The sequence below is a fragment of the Mauremys reevesii genome, linkage group 8 (genome assembly GCF_016161935.1).
Source record: "Mauremys reevesii isolate NIE-2019 linkage group 8, ASM1616193v1, whole genome shotgun sequence".
Taxonomy (NCBI): domain Eukaryota; kingdom Metazoa; phylum Chordata; order Testudines; family Geoemydidae; genus Mauremys; species Mauremys reevesii.
Window position 1 is genome coordinate 6275900 of NC_052630.1, and position 24477 is coordinate 6300376.

Consider the following 24477-nt stretch of genomic DNA (forward strand, 5'->3'; position numbering starts at 1 on the left):
AATGACTTATGCTGAGCAGATGAACTCGAAATCCCAGGCCTCTATTCAGGCCATTCCAGCCAAACTACTCCCCATGGCTCAGCCCTGGAGGAATGCACTGGAATAATCTCACATTTCATCAGATAGCAAGACCAATGCCCTCACCACCCAGTGCCTGACCTTCACAGGGCTCGGAGAGGGCAGAGTAGTTTTTCGAGGCTGGCAGAAGAGAACAACGGTCCCCATGTATTTTTGTAAGCCACCTTCTGTGTGTGGAACACCTTCCCTCTCTCCCTGCACCAAACAAACCCCCTGACCTCCCAATTCCTGTGGCTTGGCCTTGCATCACCCAGCTCCTCTCTGGCATGTGCACAGGTGGCCCTTCACGTCCTCATTCCTCTCGTGCTCCAGGCATGTCCACACTGCAGTCACAAGGTGTGATTGCTGCTCAGGTAGACTGACCCGAGCTAGTTTTAATCCAGCCAGAACAGGTATCAAAGCAGCGAAGAGGCAGCAGCTGCACGCCTGGCCCCGTAATTACCCTGGCTTGGACAGCCTGTGCTGAAGTGCGCACCGCCGCCTTCACTGCTGTAAACGCCCCTGGGACTGCAGCCCAGACATTGCCTTAGCCTGCAAGCTCTTCAGAGCAGGGGCCTTGTCTTCCAATGTGTTTGCAAAACTCCATTCGCTCTGTGAATAATAATGATGGGCAGGGATGGTGCCCCTAGCCTGTGTTTGCAGGGAGCTGGGAAGGAGCGACAGGGGATGGATCCCTTGATGATTATCTGTTCTGTTCATTCCCTCTGGGGCACCTGGCATTGGCCACTGTCGAAAGACAGGAAACTGGGCTAGATGGAACTTTGGTCTGACCCAGTAGGGCCATTCTTATGTTTTTATGCTCCATCACCCTGCTGGGAGACCACCCCTCCAACGGGATTTCCACTGCGCGCTCCGTTCTCCTCTGACCCACACGAGGGCCGTCTCTGGAAGGGATTGTTAGCAGAGGAGGGGTAATGGAGTTTTCTATATTTTACCCAATGCACTTGTGAACAGCCTGATTGCCTGCCCTGGCGACCGCTGGCATTTTCAGCAGCCGGGTCAGCAAAGGGCATGGCCAAGCCGCTCAGTGGCCAGAACGGTGGGCGCCTCTCCAGGCGAACACGAGTCCTCTTCTGCCACCCTTGTCTCCCTCTCTCTCGGTGGGGGGAATGATCAGTGCCTGCCCCAGGAAAGGGGGTGAGCTGCACATCTCTGACCCTGTTGCTTTCCTCTCCCCCCCCTCTCTCTTTCTCTCTGCCAGGTGGTCGCTGAGAGCCTGGTGAGTGCCTGCCCTTTTATTCTTTGACCCCCATCTGCATGATTAACGGGATCCTACCTCATTTGTTTGCAGTGCTGGAGGGGGAGGGGGCAGTAAACCCCTGCCCACTGCACACCCAGACCAGGCCGCAGGCTCCTCCTGCTGGGAGCTCTCCATCTCGCTCACCCCGCCTCCTGCCTCTGTCCGAGCTCTCCCGTGAGGTCAGCTGGGGAGTTTTGCAGGAGTGCAGGCTCCAGGTCTGAGCCCACGTACGCAGTGTCCTGGGCGAGCAGCCTAGGCAATGGTCCGAATCCTCACTTTTGCTGCATAGAGGAGGCCATTAGGCTCTCAAAATGGCGCACACACCATGCGTGCGAGGTGACGCCGGCGATGCTGTTCCGGTTGTGTACAGCCCACTCAGGACCACAGCAGGCTGCTCACTAATGACTTTAGACTCTCGGGCCTGCACAGTTTTTTAGACCGGTTTAACTGTTTCTATTTGTGGTGTGACTTTCTACTGAAATAGTGAAATCAGTGCAATCCCGAGGGTGGGCGCAGTTCTATCGGGATAAAGATGCTTTGCATCAGTATAGGCTATTCCTGTTCCCTATGGGAATAAAGCACCTTTGCACCAATACATGCCCATACACACAGGTGTAGCTCTTTAACTACACCAGGTCTCGTTACAGCGCTACAGTGTTTGTGTGTAGGCAGGGCCTGAGTAAAACATAAGATCACAGAAATGTGGGGCTGGAAGGGACCTCAGGAAGTCATCAAGTTCAGCCCTCTGGACCAGAATCAAACCTAGGGAGCCAAGTTGGTTGGGAAATAATTAACTTTCCCTGTAAAACATTTTCAACAGAAACAGGGAGGAAAAATCCTCGGTGTTGCAATTTTTCAGATTTTCACTGAAAACCACAATGTTTCTATGTCTGGGTTTTCCTGTTTTTCAGTGAAAACCCAACGATTTTCAAGAGAAATGGACTTTATTTTGTGAAAATCTCAGTTTTGTCAAAGAAGCTGTTTTCTTTCTGGAAAGCTTTTTGGACTGAAATGTTCCCACCGACTCTCCCAGGAAGAACTGGTGTACAGCACGGCCCCTCCTGCTCTCTGCACTGTCTCCTCTCCTCCTTCACTCTTGCTTGCTTTTGCAGAAACTATCCGATGTTTCCAGCGGCGACTCCACATCCCTGGAAACCCGTTTCTTGAGCATTTTGTGCACCCGGAGTTACCCCCATCTCCGCAGAGGTAGGAGCAGATTAATCACCAGCCTCTGGCCCTACGACGAGTGGTGAATTCTCTGATCTGACCTGCGGTGCCCACATTGCCGCTTCCTGGAAGAGTGAGCTTGTGACGGCCTCACCCGTAGTGATGCAGCCCTTGATAAGAGGGTGGAAATTTTCCTTTCGCCCGAGGGAAGGAGTGGCAGACCCTGCACCTCTGGGTCCTGGTTGCCAACTGCACCTGCCTTAGGAAATACCCATGTGCTGTTTTGTAACCGTTCCTTCTGGCACCTACTTAGCCTTTCCTAACACGGACCAGAGGGCTTGATCTTCAGGTCCGAGGTGGGGGGGGGGCTTAGGATGCAGAGGAGGGGCATAGATGGCTTTGTGCCCTGCTTCCCTCCCCTCAAGTCTTGGGGTCAACTTGAGGCCAGTTCGGCCTACAGCAGAACTTAGAGCGGCCTCGGGACTGGGGGGCTGGGACTTCGTACGCTCTGGCTTGTGACTTGCTCTCTTCTCCGTCGGTCTCTAGTGTTCCAAGAGTTCATTAAAATGACCAACCATGACGTGGCACACACCATCCGGAAGCACATGTCTGGAGACGTGAGGGATGCCTTCGTGGCCATAGGTCAGTTCCCCGCTGTGTGCTCAGTGGGTAGAGGGGGCCCGGGATTCCACTGTGGCCCAGTGGGAGATGGTGCATGGCCCTGTGGGGCTCTCTGCTATTGCCCATGCAGGGGGTTCCTTTACTAGGTTGTGCAAATCACAATCCACTTTAAGCCCCGCAGTCCCATGTGCCACACCTCTCTAGGGCTGGCTCTAGGCTGACCAGACAGCAAGTGTGACCAGGGGGTGGGGGGTAATAGGAGCTTATATAAGAAAAAGACCCAAAAATTGGGACTGTCCCTATAAAATCGGGTCACCTTAGCTGGCTCTGGGGCACCTCTTCTCTCCCTGGAGCTAGTCCAATGGAACCAGAACTTCGGAAGGGATTGTATTACTTCAATAGCGGGATGGTATCGGGAAAGCTGTCTTTTTAGTCTCTCTTGTTTTCTGTGTGAAAGCCATGATCAGACTAATACTAGGGACAAACAAAAGAAAATCAGGGATTGGTTCTGGTCCATCTTCTCCATTCAGTGGAGAGGAGGCGGCTGGATAATTCAGAGCCTGCTAATTACCTGCCTGGATGGTCTTAGAGAGTGACCTACGTGAAGTTGGGACCTAGGGTGAAATCCTAGCCCCACTGAAGTCAATGGGAGTTTTGCCATTGATTTCATTGGGATCAGGTTTTCCCCCTGGGTTCCTATCATTGGGTCCCCCACTAACATTCAGGGAAGGTGGTTGCTCCCTCTGAAATACCCAAGCGGAGAGCAAACAGCGCCCCCAAGGCCAAAGTTGTTGGAGGGGCTGTACTGTGGGGAATGGTTCCCCCATGCCAGCCCCCACTGGGTATCCTGGAGCCATGCCTCTATTGCTGGGGGTGTGGGGCAGGGCTGGTTTCCAGACTGCGTCTCTTCTCTCTCTGCCTGCAGTTCGGAGCGTCAAGGACAAGCCGGCGTTCTTTGCGGACAAGCTCTACGACTCCATGAAGGTGAAAACAAACTCTCTGTGTGGGGTTCCCATGGCAACCTGGCGCTCTTTGCATTTTTCAGCCTGGCTGGAGCTGGGGCAGCCCTGTGGCAGTGGCTGGTATTTTCCGTTCCAGGGGTTCTGGTGAAGCATCTGTCTGGCTGCTGCGGCTGCAATACCTCTGCCCCGCATTATGTCCAATGACAGCGTCGCTGCTGCCATGCTTCCCTGGGCACGGAAATTTGGGAAACTCGTTTAATTGATCAGCTAGCGGAATGGTGGGAGGGGACCCCACCGTGCTCCCGCCCTGCCCCTTTTGGTTACTGTACTTTCTCCCCACGTTGCCAGGGCATCGGCACCGATGAAAGAACCCTCACCAGGATCATGGTCTCCAGGAGCGAGATCGATCTGCTGAACATCAGGCGTGTGTTCAAGGAGATGCACGAGAAGTCGCTCCACCACATGATTGAGGTGAGGAGGGGGCGGGAACTTCCCTGTCACATCCCCGCTGGGCACTGTCCCTACCATTGACCAGGAGCGGGCCAGGCTTTAAAGATGTGTCTCTTAGCTCGGCCTTTGCCCTTAAAGTTGACTGCAGAGGAGTGTCCTGGGCTCTTCTGAATCGCTGGCCATTAGTGTCACCATGGTGACTGCTGGCCCCCACTGTTTCGGGTAGCCAGCTACTCCATCTGCCAGGGGATGCAGGATTGTGCCCTGCTGGATGGTAACCAGCACTTTGTCCATTCACGCTTTAAATGTACCAGGCAGGCAGTGAACATTGTAAGTGAAAATTTCTAAGGTATTTCTAAGAGGCTTGTCCCCATAACGTCTGTGCACCAACAGTACTGATCCCTGCCTTCTGCTGGAGGAGATCAAAATGCTTAAGGGCCAGATTGCGCTCCCCTTATCGTGTTGACACAAGATTCTCCTTCCTCCTGGCGGGTGAGACTGATTTGCAGAGGCAGAGATCCCAGATGGATTCTGGCTTTTCATTTTTCTCTGGCGTTTGTTTCCTTCTTGCAGAAGGACACCTCTGGCGATTACTGCAAAGCTCTGCTGGCCATTTGCGGAGGGGACGACTAAGCTGCTCCAGGAGCCCTGTGAAAGCCCGTCCTGTGTCTGAGCCATCACGTGCACACAGCCTAGATGTCACTGTAGCTTTTAGGGGGCTTCGGAGGACGTTCAGTTCCACTTGGAAGAAGATTCACCTTGTGCTAGAAAAACGTGCCACAGAAGAGTGTAACATTGCAAGCAGTGCAGACCACCCGGGTGGTCTCAGGGTAGGGATTTTATGGGAGGGAGTGGGGGGGGGGGATTATTGTCTGAATTGGTGCAAGATGACTCGTGTCCAAATGTGTCACTAACCCAGGAAGTTACTGTGATATAAGAAACGTTTTAAACCACAGAAATAAAACCTTAATGTTGCTGACCATGAAACGACTCCAGTTCGCTTATTGCAAGACCTTCGTGTGCGAGCGAGCCCATCTTCTCAGCTGCCTTGTGTAATGCTGAGTGCCGCCTAGTTCTGTTATCTGATCACACTGGCTGCTGCATGCTCTGCTACCTTCACTCCCATGAGTATTTTCCATGGGAAGTCTGTCTTTTCTTTCTGGTGGAGTGGGGAACAGAATAACCAGGGGAAATAGTGGGAATGGCACATGCAAAAACCATCCAGGAACTTCATGGTTTAATTCCAAAATACAGAGCTGTCAGGAGTTCTCCAAGTGCCATGTGACCCGGAGTCTGCTCCAAGTGGAAGCAGAAATCCAGTCCAGGATCTGTCTAAACTGGGAAGAGGTTGATTAATTAAACCCATTGTTCATTCCCTGGCAATAACCTATGTAAGCTTCCCTTTTCCTCTGTGAAAAATCTGGACTGGATTTCTGTACCTTTATGGAAAGGACTGTGATTACAATTCTGGATATCAGGTATTCATGTGGATGTTGATACAATAAAGATGAAGCAAAAATCTGACCTTCCTGCCCTCACCTGTGATCCCATTCATGGTCTGATGTGCTTTACAAGCTGCTAATGGGGCATTCAAAGCACATGTGCCAAAACTGTAATATGCACCTAACAATTACTTATTCTAAAATTGCGTGGATACAAAAATGTGTATCTGCAGCCGATCCGCGATCCACAAAAATTGTCTGTGGATATCTTCTGATTTTCAGGACTCTGCTTACCGTGGCCGGGCTGAGGCTCAGAGGCACCCCTTATTCCCCCGCACGGGCAGCTGTGGGGAGCCAGCACAGAGTCGCTGACCCTCCACCTGCCCTCAGCCGGGTGGGGAGCCTGGGGGGTGGGGACATGGCCGGGGGCTGCTCTCAGCCCCCCCGATCCCTGCACCAGGGTCATAGTGGGAATGGCACATGCAAAACTCATCCAGGAACTTCATGGTTTAATTCCAAAATACAGAGCTGTCAGGAGTTCTCCAAGTGCTGTGTGACCCGGAGTCTGCTCCAAGTGGAAACAGAAATCCAGTCCAGGATTTGTCTAAACTGGGAAGAGGTTGGTTAATTAAACCCATTGTTCATTCCCTGGCAATGGGTCTGCCATGGTTGGGGGGGGGGGAGAGGTGGAGGGGCCTTGGGGAGGAAGAAGAGGGGAAGGGGAAGGGATCCACCGCTGTGAAGAGTGGACAGGCGAGGCCCCCCTCATTCCGGCACCACTGGTCACTGCTGCACGGTGACCTGCGGAGCTGCCTGCTCGGTCCCCTGCACAGGGCAGATGGAGGGTCCCCACAGCTGCCAGCCCAGCTGTTCTCATGGCCAGGCTGTGGCTCCGAGCCCCCTGGCCAGAGCTGGGTCAGGGAGAGCCACGCTGGCAGCTGTGGGGAGCCACTGCGGACCTTCCACCTGCCATGGGTAGAGGGCCTGAGCAATCCCTGGCCCGTGTCCCTGCCCCCCCCAGAGCCCCCACCAAGGGCAGGTGGAGGATCCACACCACAGTTCCTCACAGCTGCCTGCCCAGTTCTTACCATCAGAGCCCTGCGCAGATGCAAAATTTGTATCTGCAGCCGAGCGGCTATCCACAGAAATGGTCCACAGATATAAAGTGGACACGCGCGGATTTGCAGGGCTCTACAAAAGGGCATTTTCCAATGGAAAACTGTTCCATCAAAAAAAATTGGACCCACTCTCCTAGTACCTCACCATACCCTGCCACCCCAGGTACAACAAACAGGCAACCCAAGCGGAGGGACGACGTTGCAATGCAAGCTCATAATCCCCAAAACAGCTGGTTTCAGAGTGGGCCACTAACCTAGCAGCTGGCATTTAACCCACGTTGCTGCCATCAGTTGGGAAGAGTGGAGAGCATTTTGCAGGAGGATGTTTGAAAGGGGGCTAAAGCTATTGTATGAAAGTCAATTCAGTGCTGGGCCTGTCGGCCTTGTGGGTAGGAGCAGGTTAGACTCAAGAACGGAGCAGGTCTTGTGGTTGCTCTGACCGACTCGCTCCTTCTCTCTGCTCATCGAGAATGTTCCAAGTAGGCATCTATTTGTGGAAGCTGTGAGGCAGTTACTGCTTTTAGTCACCGGGGGCGAGGAGGGGGCGAATTCGGAGTAATTCCATTGACTTAGTGGAGATGTGACACCTCTGTCGGAAGAGGAATCCGGAGCAGCACGTCAAGTGCATCTGTTTTCTTGGAAACAGGAGGGTTGAGAGGAACATGCAAATGCTGGCAAATGTGATGGTGAGCTACCATGGCTCTCCTGGGCACGGCACCCTTGTGTAACTCTGACTCCTGAGGGTGGGGCCTGTTTGTCTGCATACGCTAGGGCCCACCCCGAACCGCACAACTAGAGACAAGCTGCTTCCATTCACTGGCAAGCCAAGCATAGAGAGATGATCCTCAAAGGTCCAGGAGGTCTGTTTATTTTGGCCCTGTGCTCAGAGGAGATTGCCCTAAACTCACTCTCCACCGCCTGCCAGAAATTCCAGCTGAACCTGACGCACCGAGACCAGCGTCTTTGTTTTCATGCGCGAGGAATTTCCCTGGGAGGGTGTGGCTATGAATTCAAGTCCTGGCTGCTCCCTGTTAAGTGGATGAGGACACCAAAGTCACTCAGTGATAGGAGGGAAAAATCCTCCTCAAAGGGGCTCCCTTTGCAACACCGATTCTCTGACACCCCCCTCCGCCCCCCGCCACTGATGGTTTAGCCCCAGGGCATCCATCTATTGATCTAGGTCCTTATCTGGCCTTACTGCTGTAGTAACGAAGCTCCACTAGCTATTGCTCCAGCAGAAACAAGCCATCATCATTGTAACCACCATGTACACTAATCCTAACACCCCGAGCTCCATGTCTGCTCCCACGGTTGTTAGTGCTAGTGGGGCTGCCCCAGCACTCACTGGTGGCAGAATTTCCGAAGATCCTTAGTGCAGACCTAGACCATGCAATCCATGTCTCATCACTGTGGGAAAGTCAGCAGCCCCTAATAATAGGAGAGCTCTAGTGGTTTGGGGAACTCAAGCACAATCCTACAGGACTCATTCTGCATTTGGAGTATTTTCCCTCTTTATCCCGCCCATCGGGTGCTTTGGGAAATAATCCAACTCCACCTTCTTCTCTACTTCCCAGGCAGCCCCCATGGAAATTCTCCTTGTTCATCATCATGGACGAGTGGGGAAGACTTTGGTGATGCAAGACGGTTCCTGCTCCCTCTCCCGCTGACTGGAATGATGCTCCCAGCAGAGTGCAGCTATTTCTGCAGTGAGAAGTGTAACCAAAACCACAAGTGCAGTAGCACCGACTTGAAACGATTGACAAGGAAATGAGGGAGTAACAACCTCTGGGCTCCAAGGTTTAAGACTGACTTCTTATGCACCAAAAAGATAAGTCGGTCGCCGTGTAAACTACTGGCACTTTCTGTGATGCAGAAAATTGGTGGGGCGGGGGGGAGAAGTGATCTTATTTAACTTCTGACCATCTTCTTGGTGCTGTGCAAGGCCTTAGAGAAGGAACAGGCTCTGCTGCATGAGAAAAGCAGGATGGCGTTGGGATGGCAAGTCACGTCTTTGGATGATTTTAAAAGTGAAGAGTTAATTGAAGCAGCCTGAGCCAAGCCTAGTGGTTCCGGTGCCCAGGGTTTAAATGCATCTTGATCCCCATCTGGCAGCACCTCTTGCTACTCTTGTTCTAGGTCCCTGTCTCGCAGCCCCTGCTATCCCGGTCCTGTGAGGCTCATGGCCAAGTCTGCGGGTGGGGGACCTTTACAAATGGAGATATTTGAAGGTGAGAGGCCTTGCATCCAGGCCATCTTCACCCATCTAGGATTTTAGTCCTGGTCTCCAGAGGAGAGCCAGGACTATTCCTCCAGTACACCTCTCTTCCCCGTCATGCATTGGATCTGAGCCTGTTCTGAGCTCAGACTCCATGGGTTGAACTTTCCCAGCCTTGAAATCTTTCTCAGGACCTCACCTGGCTAGGTTATGTAGTTCTGAAGGCAAATGGTGACCGCTGGTAATTCAATGGACACCTGTAACCAGGAAAGTGTCATCGGTCCTAGGTGGTATATCCTCTCTCGCCTGTCACACCCCAAATAGCTTCTCCCCCTGCCTCCAGTAAGTACATGAAAAAGGCCATGTCAAACACAGAAATAAATGCAAGAGGAAAGTTGTTCTATTGGTTTAAGAGCCACAGCGCTATAGAAGGAAGTGAGGGGGCGTAGAATAAAAAAAGGGAAGCATCCGAAAGCTGACTCGTGGGTGAGATACGAATGCAGGTCTGGGTCTGCCCTGTCCCCCCCGTCCCTCAAAAGGAAAACGAAGCCTTCGGTGATCCAACAGGAAACTGTCTGTGAGGGCCAGGGGTTCATGTACCAGTATGAGAACAGAGAGGGCCAGACGCACACAGCTGCTTTGCATTCTGCTGCAGCATTGCTGTCAGTGAGGGATTGTTTCCAGGCAAAGCAAAATTGCATTTCATTAGTTGCAACACTTAGAAAAACCCCAAAGCCAGTGATTTGAGTCCCAAATGGATGAGCTTTCACTCTGAGTCAGTTCCCAGGACTATTTCGGGTCCTCTTTGCTGCTGACGGACTCTGGGAGGTTTGGCGAATGTATTCAGCGCGAGGATGGCTCTGGGGCCTAGCCCCTCTCCCTACATTCCATGCTGCGGCCTCATTAAGCTGCTGTCTTCTGGCCAAAACCAACTGTGCTGCTTTGGAGAAATCTGAGTTCACTAAAACGCCAGCAGGCTGGGTTTTGGAGCAGTGTTTTCAATATGTTTCTCTGTACAAGGTGGGGAGTGAGTAGGTTATGTTTGTTTGTTTTTTTCTGGCTTTTCAGCCCTCCCAAACTATAGACAGATAAGGAGGAAACAACAGTCTTGATTCTAGGGTTGCCAAGTTTGGTTGGACTCCAAGGACAATCCTGGAGGGTTGACAACCCTTCTTGACTCCTGTTTTCACACGAAACTCCCTGTACCAGTTTTAATGGAAATGGCTTGCGCAGAAAGGGACCTGGTCTCACCAGAGACAGTGGATGGAAACCAGAGTTGGGTCCCAAGTTGATGTGCATGCTGGAGGTGTTGGCCACAGGGCCCAGTTATTTACAGAGAAGTATCGCTGCAGAAACCTGGTAAAGGCATGACCATGTTTTGCCATTGTATTACTCTTTCAGTTGTGTCTCTACTGCCTAATTTGCTCAGTGCATGCGACAAACCCCCTTCCCCACCCACAATGGGCTGTCCCAGGAACCTGCTCATCTCTGTGGTGCCAACATTCCAGCAGATGATGATTGCTGATCGTTTCTTGTCGTCGTGTCTAGTTAAAGGCAATTTGATGGCAAACAGTTCTGAGTCTGTGGGGTTATAGAGAATGCCCTGTGTGTTACTGGCCTTGAAAATTTAGGCTTGAAATAGCTAAAGCCTAAAGCAAAGCAAAACATGATCTGAGATCTCTTAGGACCAAATTCTCTGTTACTGCATATTGGTGTGGCTCTGCTGCCATCACTGGAGCTGCACCAGTTTACACCAGAATGTGGCCCATAGAATTGGCCATGACATGTGCCTCATCTTGATTTCACAGTTCTTGTTAGCCACCAAATGGTCTTGCATACCTACAATAATGGGAAGAGAATAATGACCTCCTTGCTGATGGAACACCACCCAGCTCCATCTCTGGCTAGGTCCTGAAGGTATTCTGGCTGGATATTCAGTTTATGTCCATCACTGACAATCTGATCGTGCCACCGATGCTTTTGGTGCCCATAGGATGCCTGGCTCGGTAGTGGAGATCCTTGGCACACATTCTGGGAAGTGGGGGAAGTGATTTGATTAAATGAAAGGGTAAAAGCCCCAGCATGATGGGATGGGTCAGGGAGGAAGCTGCCCTTTAGGCATGAGTCTAAATAGCTTGGTGCATTCCATAGGCCAGGAGCTGCAAAAGGTATGGAGAAGCAATTGCCTACCTTAACTCTATTCTCTTCTTCACTCTAATAGTCTTGTCCCCTTCCTCTCCTCCCATTATCACGTCTCCCCTCCACACCTCTTCTTTCCCTCCCTCACCTCCTCGATGGTCCACTTTCCTCCTCTCTGTAGCCTTCCCCTCTTTCCCTCTCAGCTCCTGCCTCCATCCTACTTGATCTCCAACTCATCCCACTCCCTTGCATTCTGTCCCTGAGCCCTCTCATCCTGCCAGGGTAATCTGAGTGCATGATTTACATAGTCAGATCTTGATGTTCTGGAAATCCCCTTCTGTGGCCAAAGCTTCCTCCCTGAGCTCAGAAGGCGTCATTCTCGCAGTTCTTCTGCTTTCCTTTGTCAACCAAAGCAACAAAACAGACCAGCCCGGACTAGTAAATACTACAGCCACAGGAGCAGCGAAACCCCACTTCTGATGTCAATAGACACCGAGATGTCAGAAATGTGGTGCCCTGCACAGATAAAGTGCAAAAATGGCCTAGAAAAGCACTCAGCCTTTGATCCTGTCCACTCCCCCCGTGCCTTCTCTTGAGGTGCCCTCTGTGTCTGGGATTTGATTCCTGACCTTTGTCCCCAACCCCTCTCTCCCCCCTCCACTTGTACAAAGTTATAGGGTGAGATTACAAAATTAACCTGAGCAAGTAAACAGAGAGCACCCAGGATGTCTTGTTACTCAGCGCTCATCTGCATGCAGAGTTGCACCAGTTTAACAAAAGGTACAATTTTAAACTCATCTACATAAATTAGTGCAAAAGGCACTGTGAGGGGACTCTGGTTTACACCAGGTCAGTTTTGGTTTAGCAGGAGATGATTAGGAACAGGTTTAAGCTAAACCGTAATAAGTCACTTCTGAATTGAACTGTGTGTGTACACCTTGGGGTTTGCACCAATTTAACTAAACTGGCATAACCAAACCAGTGCAAATTTGCTCCCTTAGTTTCCTGTTCCAAGTGCCAAAGCCAGGTACAGTAATGCCAATAGGGGAGCAAGCTGGATTCCAATCTGCCTTATGCAGCACCAGCCAAGTTGTCCCCTTAATTCTAGAAGTAAGGTGATGTAATGAGCTGGGCGAACACAGCCTGAATTTCTGATGCCAGGTAGAAGATGCAGGATGAGCAGCTAGAAAAACTGAGCCAGATGGTCCAATAAAAAATATCACCTCACCCACCTTGTCTCTTCAGATTCTGCTGTCAGTTATCGTGGTGCACCCTGCACTGGGTGCATCTAGAATAGAAAAACAAATGCTCACAACAGAGCAGGAGCCAGCAAGGGTGCAGCTTCTGTGTGCTAAACTGCTCTAGGTGCTCTGAGACATGAGCGGAGTTATCCTATCAGAGAATTTGTCCTGCCGTGTAGATGGGGCTCTGGCATTTTTACTGCCAGGACATATTCGGCGCATATTTGCATGATACTGTGGTAAGAGCACTGTCTATATCAGTGCTTATACCGGTGCAACAGCTGTTATATAGTACAAGCAGTAATTTGGCTAGTATAGACAAGGCTGCTGGAATCAGTGGGTCTGCGTGAGTGGACCTGACAGCAGAACTTGGTCCTCTCATCATCCTTTGACTTGTGGAATGAGGGAATCGGAGGAATACAAAGTCCATGCTGGCAGAGCAGCATTCTGCACTATAACCGCCTTAACATTATGGCCTCAGTCAAAGGTCCTCTGGAGAGTTGGGATCAATCTCTTTAAAATGGAAAAGACTCTGACTCTTTCATGTCTACTCCAGCACCTGCCAGTTCCAGCCATTGAGCAGACTGTCAAAGAACTTGGTAACCACTCCACGTGGTTTATTTAGAATGACTGCAGGGCTGGCGTCTATTCACCCTGCCTTCAGAATTGTACCACTGGCCCACTTGACTTCACCGCTGCTGAGGCTGATGGGACAGTGAGGGAATGTCAGTGGGATGCGCTGGTCACTGGCTACGGAGGACAAGGCAGGCTGGCCAGTAGGAAGTATTTCCTAGTAACACTAAACAGGCTTCCTACGGACGTCACTAAACATACGGGAATGCGGGAAAGAGAACAATCTTCCGGTGGCCAGGCAGGAACTGGATGATCTCATCAGCCTTCCTAGGATTCCGTCACTGAATCATTGTTCTGTGGTTCCAGGCTGCAATTACTAACTAAGAAGTGAGGTTCACCCCCCTCTTCATGAGGACAGATGCAGGAGAGCCCCTCACGCTGTGTGTGGCTCCTTATCAAACCACTCCAGCTGTCTGGGGCCTCATCATGGGGAATTCCCCTTCTCCTGCCTAAAAGTAAACTCAGCTGGGCTTTCCTTCCTGTATTCGCTTAGCAGCCCAGGGGCTGGACTGAAGGCTCTCTCTCGCCAGCTCCCCTTGGCCCTACTTGGGTGAGTAACCAACGGTTCTTTTAGCCAGAGCATGTGGTAGATAAGAAGAAAGGGAGAAGAGTCAGTTGTTAGGTTGTAAATCAAGATTTTAGAACTATGGAGATAGAGACACGACACCTCTTTCTCTCTCTTTGACAGAAATAGACCAGAGTTTTTACAGTCTGCGTTAGGCTATTTATTTGCAGGCTGAGACACTACGTTAAAAACAAGCCCATTTGTGGCTCAATATGGCTGTATTTAGCTTTGCCTCCAGGCTTTCTGCTGGCTTACAGAACAAAAAACAGAACGAAATGAGCTCCAGTTGTTTTGGGAGAAGCGGGGATAATTTGACTGTTTTTCAGTCCCGGGGTTCCCATAGATGCCTGGGTGCACAGACTGCCTGGGTGGTATATTCAGCTATAGAACATTGGCATTTACATTTCCTGCACTGGTTTAAAATGCAGGACATGAGAGTCCCAAAACCAAAGCTTTACAACATGGTGAGCTGTGAAATTAAACCCTGTAGAACATTTTAAGGCATTGTTCTATTTAGAGCATCGAGAGCCTGGGCCACAGAGCTTACCCCTTGTAACGTACTTTAATGACAGTGTTCTCCGGCGTTTCCTGAATCCTCCAGTTTCCAACAAGTGATTGTGGTGCATGGGCAGTGTGCTGTGGGAAGCCAAGGCTGGAATGGCTGACCGTGCTGTAGGGCAGGATTGAAGTGTATAGGCAGACTTCGGAGAGAGCCCACCATGGGCTAGTAGGAGTTGCCACAAGTCAGCATTGAGGTGCATAGGCTGAAAGCTATCGGGGAATGGTTCAACTTCTCTGCTTGCAGTGTGGATCCTCTGCTTGTTCCACAGCCTGCTAGGCATATTCCCTAGCACCTTCCTGGCAAAAAATGGCTAATAATTAAATGGAACATCAGGTCCAGCATATGTTAAAATCTATGCAATATTGTGCAAAAATGGGAAAATTCCCTGCAGTTGTCACCGGCTCTTTTTTTCCTGTCATTATCCACCATCCTACAATAACAGAAGCAGGGTGTGTGGGGAGGGGGGGAATGCGATAAGGAAACAGATTTCAATGTCGGTTTTCCAATATATTATGAGAACAAACAGCTCAAAAGGCCAGATGACTTGACTCTCCCCTAGGCACTAAAGGCTGGGGAATTCTCGCAATCTGAGCTGCTCATGATGCCAGGAAAGCTGCAGTAACTCTGGAGCAGCTCTTTGCACTGTACACAGGCGTGCCTCTCATGGATTCTTAGAGCCACACAGCGCTCTTGACCTTCGTACACAGTTCCCCTTGATATCAAGGGGAGTCAGCCATAATTACAAGGCTAGGGAAATGTCTGGTCATGGTGAAACAAAGCAGTGGGTCTCTGGCATGCTAAGGAAACACAGTGACCATCCTCTAGCCAGCGGAATGCTGCGTCTGACAACTCTCGGTTACATCTGTGTAATTCACTTGTGAAAACTTGCAGTAAGAAAGGGTTTTGCACCTCCATGCGCCCCATGCCCCACTTTCACCTCCCCAGTCTGGCAGGGGGGTTCCACCTGTGAGTCTGTGATGTCCTGAGAGCCAAACTTGGGCGCATCCACCTAAAGACCCAGAGTTTCCGTTCTGATTCTCTCCTCCCCAGAACCATGGGCTCCTTGCTGACAGCTGCACAGACTCCCCCCTCTAGTAATGCCAGGTGCTTCAGAGAAAATGAACAGAACGGGGTTATCATCAAGTGATCCGTCCCCCGTCATCCAGTCCCAGCTTCGGGCAGTCAGAGGCTAGGGACTACCACAGCGTGAGGTTGTATCCCTGACCATCTCGGCTAATAGCCATTGATGAATCCTCCGTGAACTTATCTAATTTTTTAAACCCCATTGTAAGTTCGGCTTTCACAGCATCCCCTGGCAAGGAGTTCCACAGGCTGACTGTGTGTTGTGTGAAGTAGTACTTCCTTCTGTTTCTTTTAAACCTGCTGCATGTTAATTTCATTGGGTGACCCCTGGTTCTTGTGTTATATGAAGGGGTAAATAACACTCCCTTATTCACTTTCTCCACACCATAGCCCTCTATCATAACCCCCCTTAGTCGTCTCTTTTCCAAACTGAAAACTCCCCCCTCTTTCTAATCTCTTCTCGTATGGCAGCTGTCCCAAACCCTTAATTATTTTTGTTGCCCTACTCTGGACCTTTTCCAATTCTAATATATCTTTTCTGATACGGGGCAACCAGAACTGCATGCAGTATTGAAGGGGTGGGTGTACCATGGATTTACATAGTGGCATTATGATATTCTCTGTCTGATTATCCCTTTCCTATTTACTGCTGCTGCACATTGAGCTATATCATCAGCATGGGACCTGCTCTTCTTTGGCACCCCACAAATCACAACACCCACCATGCGTAAGTGTCCCGTAATGATTGCTGATACTGCCAGATGCAAGCAGACAGCCAGTGGGCAGCTAACATGTGGGGCTAAGACCACCTTTTTGTTCTGTGTTCGTACAATGGTGCCCTGGTCCTTGGGCAGTCCGGGGCTGCTGCTTGCTATGGCAATATAAATAGTAAATATTAATAGAATCAGATGCAGGCTTAAAGGCTTTTTTTTTCCCTGAGCAACTGTGGGTTGGAGAGACTGAGAGGAAGCGGCAGATCGTGAGCAGCCCAATGTTCACTGCAAGCACCACTGTGGCGGTACCCACTTCCATCCAGGAGTGGAAATCCCCCTCCACATACGTAATCATTTGAGAAAGACGATCAGTCTTCTGCCTCCCGCCCTGCCCGTTTCACCTTCACAGATAGCCAAGGTGGGATCAGTGACTCGAAGACTCCAAAACAATGCGAGTGCTAAATTTAGGAAGGGAAATTTAGGGACATAAGAGTGGTTGCCTCTTCCTGCTCTTTGCGTTATAGAGACAATGACAGTGTTCTGTAGCTATGATCCAGCATGCTACAGCTCAGGAGAGTGATCCCATAGGGCACAGGGCCATCAGCCCAGAATGCTCCAGAACATCACAGTGTACAACTCCTATGCTGCAGGACATGGGGTTGTCAGTCCAAAATGCTCCAGAACATCACAGTGTACAATCTGCAGCACATGGGGCCATCAGTCCAGAATGCTCCAGAACGTCACAACGTACAACCCGATGCTGCATGTCATGGGGCTGTCAATCCAGAACGCTCCAGAACGTCACAGTGCACAACCCTGATGCTGCAGGGCACAGGGCCCTCCATCCAGATGCTCCAGAATGTCACAGTGCACAACCCTGATGCTGCAGGGCCCTCTGTCCAGAACACTAGTGTAGTTTCCTGATGGTCTCTCCCATCCTTTATTCTTGCTACTTTCTCGTTCCCTTAATAACTGGGTCTGTGGATGAGGGGAAAGCAGTGGATGTGTTATTCCTTGACTTTAGCAACGCTTTTGATACGGTCTCCCACAGTATTCTTGCCAGCAAGTTAAAGAAGTATGGGCTGGATGAATGGACTATAAGGTGGATAGAAAGCTGGCTAGATCGTCGCGCTCAACGGATAGTGATCAACAGCTCCATGTCTAGTTGGCAGCCGGTTTCAAGCGGAGTGCCCCAGGGGTTGGTCCTGGGGCTGGTTTTGTTCAATATCTTCATTAATGATCTGGAGGATGGCGTGGACTGCACTCTCAGCAAGTTTGCAGATGACACTAAACTGGGAGGAGTGGTAGATACGCTGGAGGGTAGGGATAGGATACAGAGGGACCTAGACAAATTAGAGGATTGGGCCAAAAGAAACCTGATGAGGTTCTACAAGGACAAATGCAGAGTCCTGCACTTAGGACGGAAGAATCCCATTCACTGTTACAGACTAGGGACCGAATGGCTGGGCAGCAGTTCTGCAGAAAAGGACCTAGGGGTTACGGTGGACGAGAAGCTGGATATGAGTCAACAGTGTGACCTTGTTGCCAAAAAGGCTAACAGCATTTTGGGCTGTATAAGTAGGGGCATTTCCAGCAGATCGAGGGATGTGATCATTCCCCTCTATTCAGCACTGGTGAGGCCTCATCTGGAGTACTGTGTCCAGTTTGGGGCCCCACACTACAAGAAGGATGTGGAAAAATTGGAGAGAGTCCAGCAGAGGGCAACAAAAATGATCAGGGGGCTGGGGCACATGATTTACGAGGAGAGGCTGAGGGAACCTGGATTGTTTAATCTGCAGAAGAGAAGACTGAGGCGGGATTTGATAGCTGCTTTCAACTACCTGAAAGGGGGTTCCAAAGAGGATGGATCTAGACTGTTCTCAGTGGTGCCAGATGACAGAACAAGGAGCAATGGTCTCAAGTTACAGTGGGGGAGGTTTAGGTTGGATATTAGGAAAAACTTTTTCACTAGTAGGGTGGTGAAGCACTGGAATGGGTTCCCTAGGGAGGTGGTGGAATCTCCATCCCTAGAGGTTTTTAAGGCCCGGCTTGACAAAGCCCTGGCTGGGATGGTTTAGTTGGGAACTGCTCCTGCTTTGAGCAGGAGGTTGGACTAGATACCTCCTGAGGTCTCTGCCAGTCTGTGTCCACACCCCTCCCCCGCTCCCCAGGCTCCCTGCCCTGCAGCTCCTGCCCTTCCCCCACCCTCTCTTGCCCTCTGTTTCTCTCTCCCTCTGCCCGCTGCTAGCAGCCGGTCTGCGGCACGCCGGGCGGGGGGGGGGGGGTTTGCTGGTTAGCTTTCAGGCCTGTCAATCACGGGTGGGAATTTCCAGGGGAGGCGGGGCTGACTCACTTCCTCCTCCTGCCGCGAGCTGAGAGGTGCCCGCGGGAGGCTCGGTAGGGCGCGCGCCGCTGGCAGACCCGGGCTGCCCGTCCGCAGGTAGGACGAGACCCTCCCCGCCCCTCCCCCCGCGTGCCCGGGCCCCGGCTGCAGCCAGCCCCGCTGGGGGCCGCTGCACCCAGCCCGGGAAGGGGCGGGGCCCCGGCTGCAGCCAGCCCCGCTGGGGCGCTGCACCCAGCCCGGGAAGGGGCGGGGGGCCCCGGCTGCAGCCAGCCCCGCTGGGGGGGCTGCACCCAGCCCGGGAAGGGGCGGGGGGCCCCGGCTGCAGCCAGCCCCGCTGGGGGGGCCCTGCACCCAGCCCGGGAAGGGGCGGGGGGCCCCGGCTGCAGCCAGCCCTGCTGGGGGGGGCGCTGCACCCAGCCCGGGAAGGGGCGGGGGGCCCGGCTGCAGCCAGCCCCGCTGGGGCGCTGCACCCAGCCCGGGAAGGGCGGGGCCCCGGCTGCAGCCAGCCCCGCTGGGGCCCTGCACCCAGCCCGGGAAGGGGCGGGGGCCCCGGCTGCAGCCAGCCCCGCTGGGGGGGCCCTGCACCCAGCCCGGGAAGGGGCGGGGGGCCCCGGCTGCAGCCAGCCCTGCTGGGGGGGGGGGGCGCTGCACCCAGCCCGGGAAGGGGCGCTGCTGCCGGGCTCCGCCGCTCGGCGTTGTTCTGGGCTGGCCTGGCTGCATCCCCTCTGCAGGGGGCTGGGCTGGGAGACTGGAGCTGAGTGTTTGTAAAGCAAACCGGGGCTCGGCAGATCGGGCTCCTTCCTCCTTGGCCCCCAGCTGCTTGTCTGTCTCCGGAGGCGCTTTGCTTTCCCAAGCGCTGCCCCCCCCCGCCCCCGCTGTGGGGCTCCTGGGAAGGGAGCCCCGTAGGTGTGGGAATGGAGGTGCCCCCCCCCGGGATGTTGTTATTGCAGAGGGGGTGGGGAGGTTGATGGAGGTCTCGCTCCGCACTGCTTCCCTGGAGCGGTGGGGTGGGGGGTCACCCAGGACTGATAATGGGTTCGGTGCCATGGAGGCCGGGGGTGGTGGGGGCGCGTGTGTGCAAAGCCACCCCCCTGCCCTCTCGGCGGCTCTCCAGACATCTGCGCTACCCTCCGCGCTGGTACCCAGTGACTCACTCTTTCTGAGCGGGCCTGATTCGTGGACCTGTGGTGGAAAAGCTGAGGTGCGGTGCCCACCTGGCAAATCATGAGACATCGCCCTGCCAGCCCATTTGCCCCAAAGGTCCCCGGCAGTGCTGCGCTCCCTGGAGTGCCCCCTAAGGCACTGTGTGCATGTGCAGGGCCGGCTCCAGGCCCCAGCGTGCCAAGCGCGTGCTTGGGGCGGCATGCCGCGGGGGGCGCTCTGCCTGTTGCCGGGAGGGCGGCAGGCGGCTCCGGTGGACCTCCCGCAGGCGTGCCTGCGGATGCTCCACCAGAGCCGTGGGACCAGCGGACCCTCCGCAGGCACGTCTGCGGGAGGTCCATCGGAGCCGCGGGACCGGCGACCGCCAGAGCGCCCCCCACGGCGTGCCGCCTTGCTTAAGGCGGCGAAATTCCTAGAGCCGCTCCTGTGCATGTGGTAAGGTGTGGGGGCGTTACATGCTGCCCATCCACTTACTGTGCTGCCCATGCACAGCGTGGACCTTGGGGGCGTGCTTGGAACTGGGGTGCTGCTAATTATAGATGTCACTTACAGCTTTGTCTTGGGGACAGTGTCCGGCATAATAGCAGCTTCCAGAAGAGAAAGTTACCCATTCCCAGGAGCCATTTGAGGCTCCCTGGTGAGTCCCTGCAGACTGTGCTGCTCCCCAGGTAATATTGATGTCCTGCTCGCACGCACTATTTTTAATTCGTGGACTCTATGGACATACATTAGATAAACCTCGCAACAGCCCTGGAATAACGATACATAGTATTATCCCTCCTGTACGGCTGGAGACACTGATCCTCAGAGAAATGACTTGACTCACTCACATTGCTCATGTGTAGAATCCAGGAGGCCTGACAACCCGTTCTCTGAGCTGATCACTAGACACAGCCTTCCCTGCAAACCTTGTCAGAGAGAGCATCGTGCATGGAAGGCCTCAGAACTGGCCTTAGAAGAGTATCTGGTGGACACCTGGTTCTGTGTGCTGCAAGTCAAAGGATTTGATGGTGGGATGGGGGGAAGAAATTTCTCAATAGTCAATCCAGTTGTGATTTCAAAGAACAACGTCCTAGCTGATCTATGAAAGAGAGACACGTGTTCTCCCTGTAGTTTACCTTTCCAGATTTGCATTTACCTGGCTTGGACTGAAAGTCAAAGATGAGCCCTAGGAAAATATAACTTGCTGATTGCCTTTTTGGGTTAGATCAAAGGTTACTGAGCTGTGTAGTCCATGGACCATCCGTGGTTCACAGAGTGCTTGCTAGTGGTCCAGACAGCTAGCTGGTCATCTGGGGCTGGCATCTCTCCTTGGTTCTAGGTCCTTAATCACACAAAGACAACTAAAAATAAGACCAAGTTGTAATGGTAATGAGGGACTTTATCCACTTATATGTTGGAAAAGTAATATGGCAAAACACACAATCTCCAATAAGTTATTGGAACGTATTGTGGTCAACTTCTTGTTACAGAAGTGGTAGGAAGTAGCCAGAGGGGCAGCCATTTTAGATTCGATTCTGGCTACCAGGGAGGAATTGTTTGCAGATCTGAAGGTGGAAAGCAGTTTGGGTGAAAGTGATCTTGAAATGATAGATTTCATTATTCGAAGGAAAGGAAGGCATGCGAGCAGGGGAATAAGGACAATGGACTTCAAAGAAAGCACTTTAACGCACTCAGAGAACTGGTAGGTGAGGTCCCATGGGAAGAAAATCGAAAGGTAAACGTGTTCAGGAAGGCTGCCATTTTCTCAAGGAGACAGTATTAATGGCACGACAGCGAACTATCCTAATGTGAAGGAAAGATAGGAAGAATAGTAAGAGGCCAAAATGGCTCCATCGGTTAATAAACTAAGAATCGAAAAGGAATCCTGCAAGAAGTGGAGACATGGACAGATTGCTAAGGATGAAGAGAAGAGAATAGCACAGGCATGTAGGAACAACATCAGGCTACAGCACCAGATGAGTTGTGCCTCGCAAGGGACATAACCGGCAATAAGAAAAGGTTCTATAAATACATTAAGAGTGAGAGAAAGATGAAGGAAAGTGTAGGTCCACTGCTTAGCAAGTAAGGAGAGCTAATAGCTGATGACACCAAGAAGACTGAGGTATTTAATACCTATTTTGCTTCACTTACAAAAAGTTTAATTGTGACCAGATGCATAATTAATATTAACAAAAAGGGGGACGGACATAAACCAGAACAGGGAAAAGAACAGGTTAAAGAATATTTAGGTAAGTTAAATGTATTGAAGTTGGCAGGACCTGACGAAATTCACTCTTGACTACTTAAGGAACTAGCTGAAGCAATCTCAGAACCCTCTTCAGCAACTCATGGATGATGGGTTGAGGTCCCAGAGGAGTGGAGATGGGCAAACATAGTACGTATCTTTGAAAAAGGGAAGAAAGAGGACCCAGGGAGTGGGAATTATAGACCAGTCAGCTTAACTTTGATACCCGGAAAGATACCAGAACAAATTATTCAGCAATCCATTTGTAAGCACCTAGAGGATAATAGAGTTATAAGGAATAGACAACATGGTTTTGTAAAGAACAAATCATGCCATATCCACCTAATTTCCTTCTTTGATACTGTAACTGGCCTGGCAGAGGGGAGGAAGCAGTAGACATAATGTTTCTTGATTTTCGTAAGTCGTTTGTCACAGACCTTCATGACATTCTCATAAGCAAACTGGGAAAATACGGTCCAGATGAAATTACTATAAGGTGGTTACATAACTGGTTGAAAGACCATACTCAAAGAGTAGTTATCAGTGGTTCTCTGTCAAACTAGGGGGATATTTCTAGTGGAGTCCTGCAGGGGACTGTCCTACGTCAGGTATTAGTCAATATTTTATTAATGACTTGGAACAGAGAGTATGCTCTTAAAATCTGCATGTGACACTAAGATAGGAGGGTTTGGAAGCACTTTGGAACACAGGATTAGAATTCAAAATGACCTGGATAAATTGGAGAATTGGTTTGAAATGAACAAGGTGAAATTCAATAAAGACAAGTGCAAAATACTACACTTAGGAAGGAAAATCAAATGCACAACTCCAAAATGGGGAATAACTGGCTAGGCAGCAGTACTGCAGAAAAGGATCTGGGGGTTAGAGTGGATCACATATTGAATATGTGAGAACAATATGATGCAGTTGTGAAAAAAGCTGATTATCATTCTGGGGTGTATTCACAGAAGTGTAGTATGTAAAACATGAGAGGTAATTGTCCCGCTTTGCTCATCATTAGCTGGAGTATTGTATCCAGTTCTTGGTGCCTTTCAGAAAGATGTGGACAAATTGGAGAGAGTACAAAGGAGAGCAACAAAAAAGATGAAAATGTTTAGAACACCTGACCTATGCGGAAAGCTTTAAAAAAAAAAAAAATGGGGCCTGTTTTGCCCTGAGGAAAAGAAGACCGAGGGGAGTCCTGATAACAGTCTGCGTATATGTTAAGGGCTGTTATAAAGAGGACGGTTTGTTCCTCATGTCCACTGAAGGTAGGACAAGAAGCAATTGACTTAATCTGCAGGAAGGGAGATTTAGGTTAGATACTAGGAAAAACTTCCGAACTATAACACTAGTTAAATATTGCAATAGGCTTCCGAGGGAAGATGGGGAGTCCCCGTCATTGGAGGTTTTTGAGAACTGGTTAGACAAACACCTGTCAAGGATGGTCTAGGTTTACTTGGTCCTATCTAAGCACAGGGGGCTGAAATAGATGACCACTCAAGGTCCCTTCCAACCCTACATGTATATGATTCTCTGAAATACATGCAGTCCTTCCAGTTTTACTTTCTCATGTAAGCAAGTGTTGTTGTGACCCCAGGGATATTGTGTGGTCCAAGATGGTAGGGAAGGTATTTGGGAGTCAGTCTCTCTGTTAAAATATGCTCTGTCCTATGGGAAAAGTTTGAGCAACAGAACAAAAAACCAGTCCCCACTCCACAGAGTTTACAATGAACAGAACAACCTTTCTCGGTCATTTTTCTTGTCTTATATCCAGGAAACCAGGACCAGGCTGGTGCGCCTACCAAATTGCTGGTTCATAATAATACTCTTTTACATAATAACACACACATGCAGTTTGGCCCAGCCCCCACCCCTAATCCCACTGTGCTTCCTGGATTATAAAGATGCTTTCTCTGAGACAATCTGGAAAGCATTTAGCGACCGAATGGCACGTGCTCCAGCTGTTGTAAGCTCTTCTAGCCCAGGAACGTGCCTCTCTATATTTATAAGGCATGGTGTACATTTCCAGCTCTGCATACATGTTTTGTAACAATATTAGGTGTGAGTGAATGAGCACCTCATAAGGGCTGGAGTAGGGAGGTCTGTTCCCCTGCCATCCTGAGAAAGCTTTTTGGTTATTAACCTAACATTCACTTTCTTGCAGCATAGAAATCATGCTTCTAAATGTAGATATAACAACATCTGTGAGAAAACTGATCTGTTTACTAATGTACCTGGAACCACACCTGAAAAGCTGGAGCTGTATCATGACACAGCTGCATCATATGGTCATCTTATTTCTATGCTAAGGTTTTGGGTGGAGGGGGTATATCCTGGAGCAGCCTCAGCTGTCTCTAAATGTAGTTATTGTTTGTTATCTCCTGCAAAGACCGTTATGGGATGCTGGAGTTGGGGGTGTGCATCCCAGATAGCTTGATCCATGGCGTTTATCCTGGGAGCTCTGGAAACTGTGACACTCATACAAGATTTCTCATCCAGCGCTCAGAACAGTG

General features: G+C 51.0%; 2 protein-coding genes across 10 annotated transcripts in view; both read left to right on the forward strand.

Annotated features, from left to right (window-relative positions):
* Positions 1 to 5387, forward strand: part of ANXA6 (annexin A6) — a 38211-nt gene extending 32824 nt beyond the window's left edge. For 3 of the 4 annotated variants that reach the window (XM_039484698.1, XM_039484699.1, XM_039484701.1), the window contains exons 21-26: positions 1280 to 1297; positions 2431 to 2524; positions 3032 to 3127; positions 4032 to 4090; positions 4417 to 4539; positions 5092 to 5387. In XM_039484698.1, coding sequence (XP_039340632.1) covers positions 1280 to 1297; positions 2431 to 2524; positions 3032 to 3127; positions 4032 to 4090; positions 4417 to 4539; positions 5092 to 5151 — 450 coding nt within the window. In that variant the 3' untranslated portion in view covers positions 5152 to 5387. The remainder of the gene's footprint in view (positions 1 to 1279; positions 1298 to 2430; positions 2525 to 3031; positions 3128 to 4031; positions 4091 to 4416; positions 4540 to 5091) is intronic. The other variant, XM_039484702.1, reaches the window with a different exon arrangement.
* Positions 5388 to 13776: 8389 nt separating this feature from the next.
* The window catches only part of TNIP1 (TNFAIP3 interacting protein 1), a 46351-nt gene continuing 35650 nt past the window's right edge, over positions 13777 to 24477 (forward strand). For 5 of the 6 annotated variants that reach the window (XM_039483334.1, XM_039483336.1, XM_039483339.1 and 2 more), the window contains exon 1: positions 18552 to 18669. The gene's annotated coding sequence lies outside the window, so the exon portion shown is untranslated. Of the gene's footprint in view, positions 13857 to 18551; positions 18670 to 24477 lie in introns of those variants that run through there. The other variant, XM_039483335.1, reaches the window with a different exon arrangement.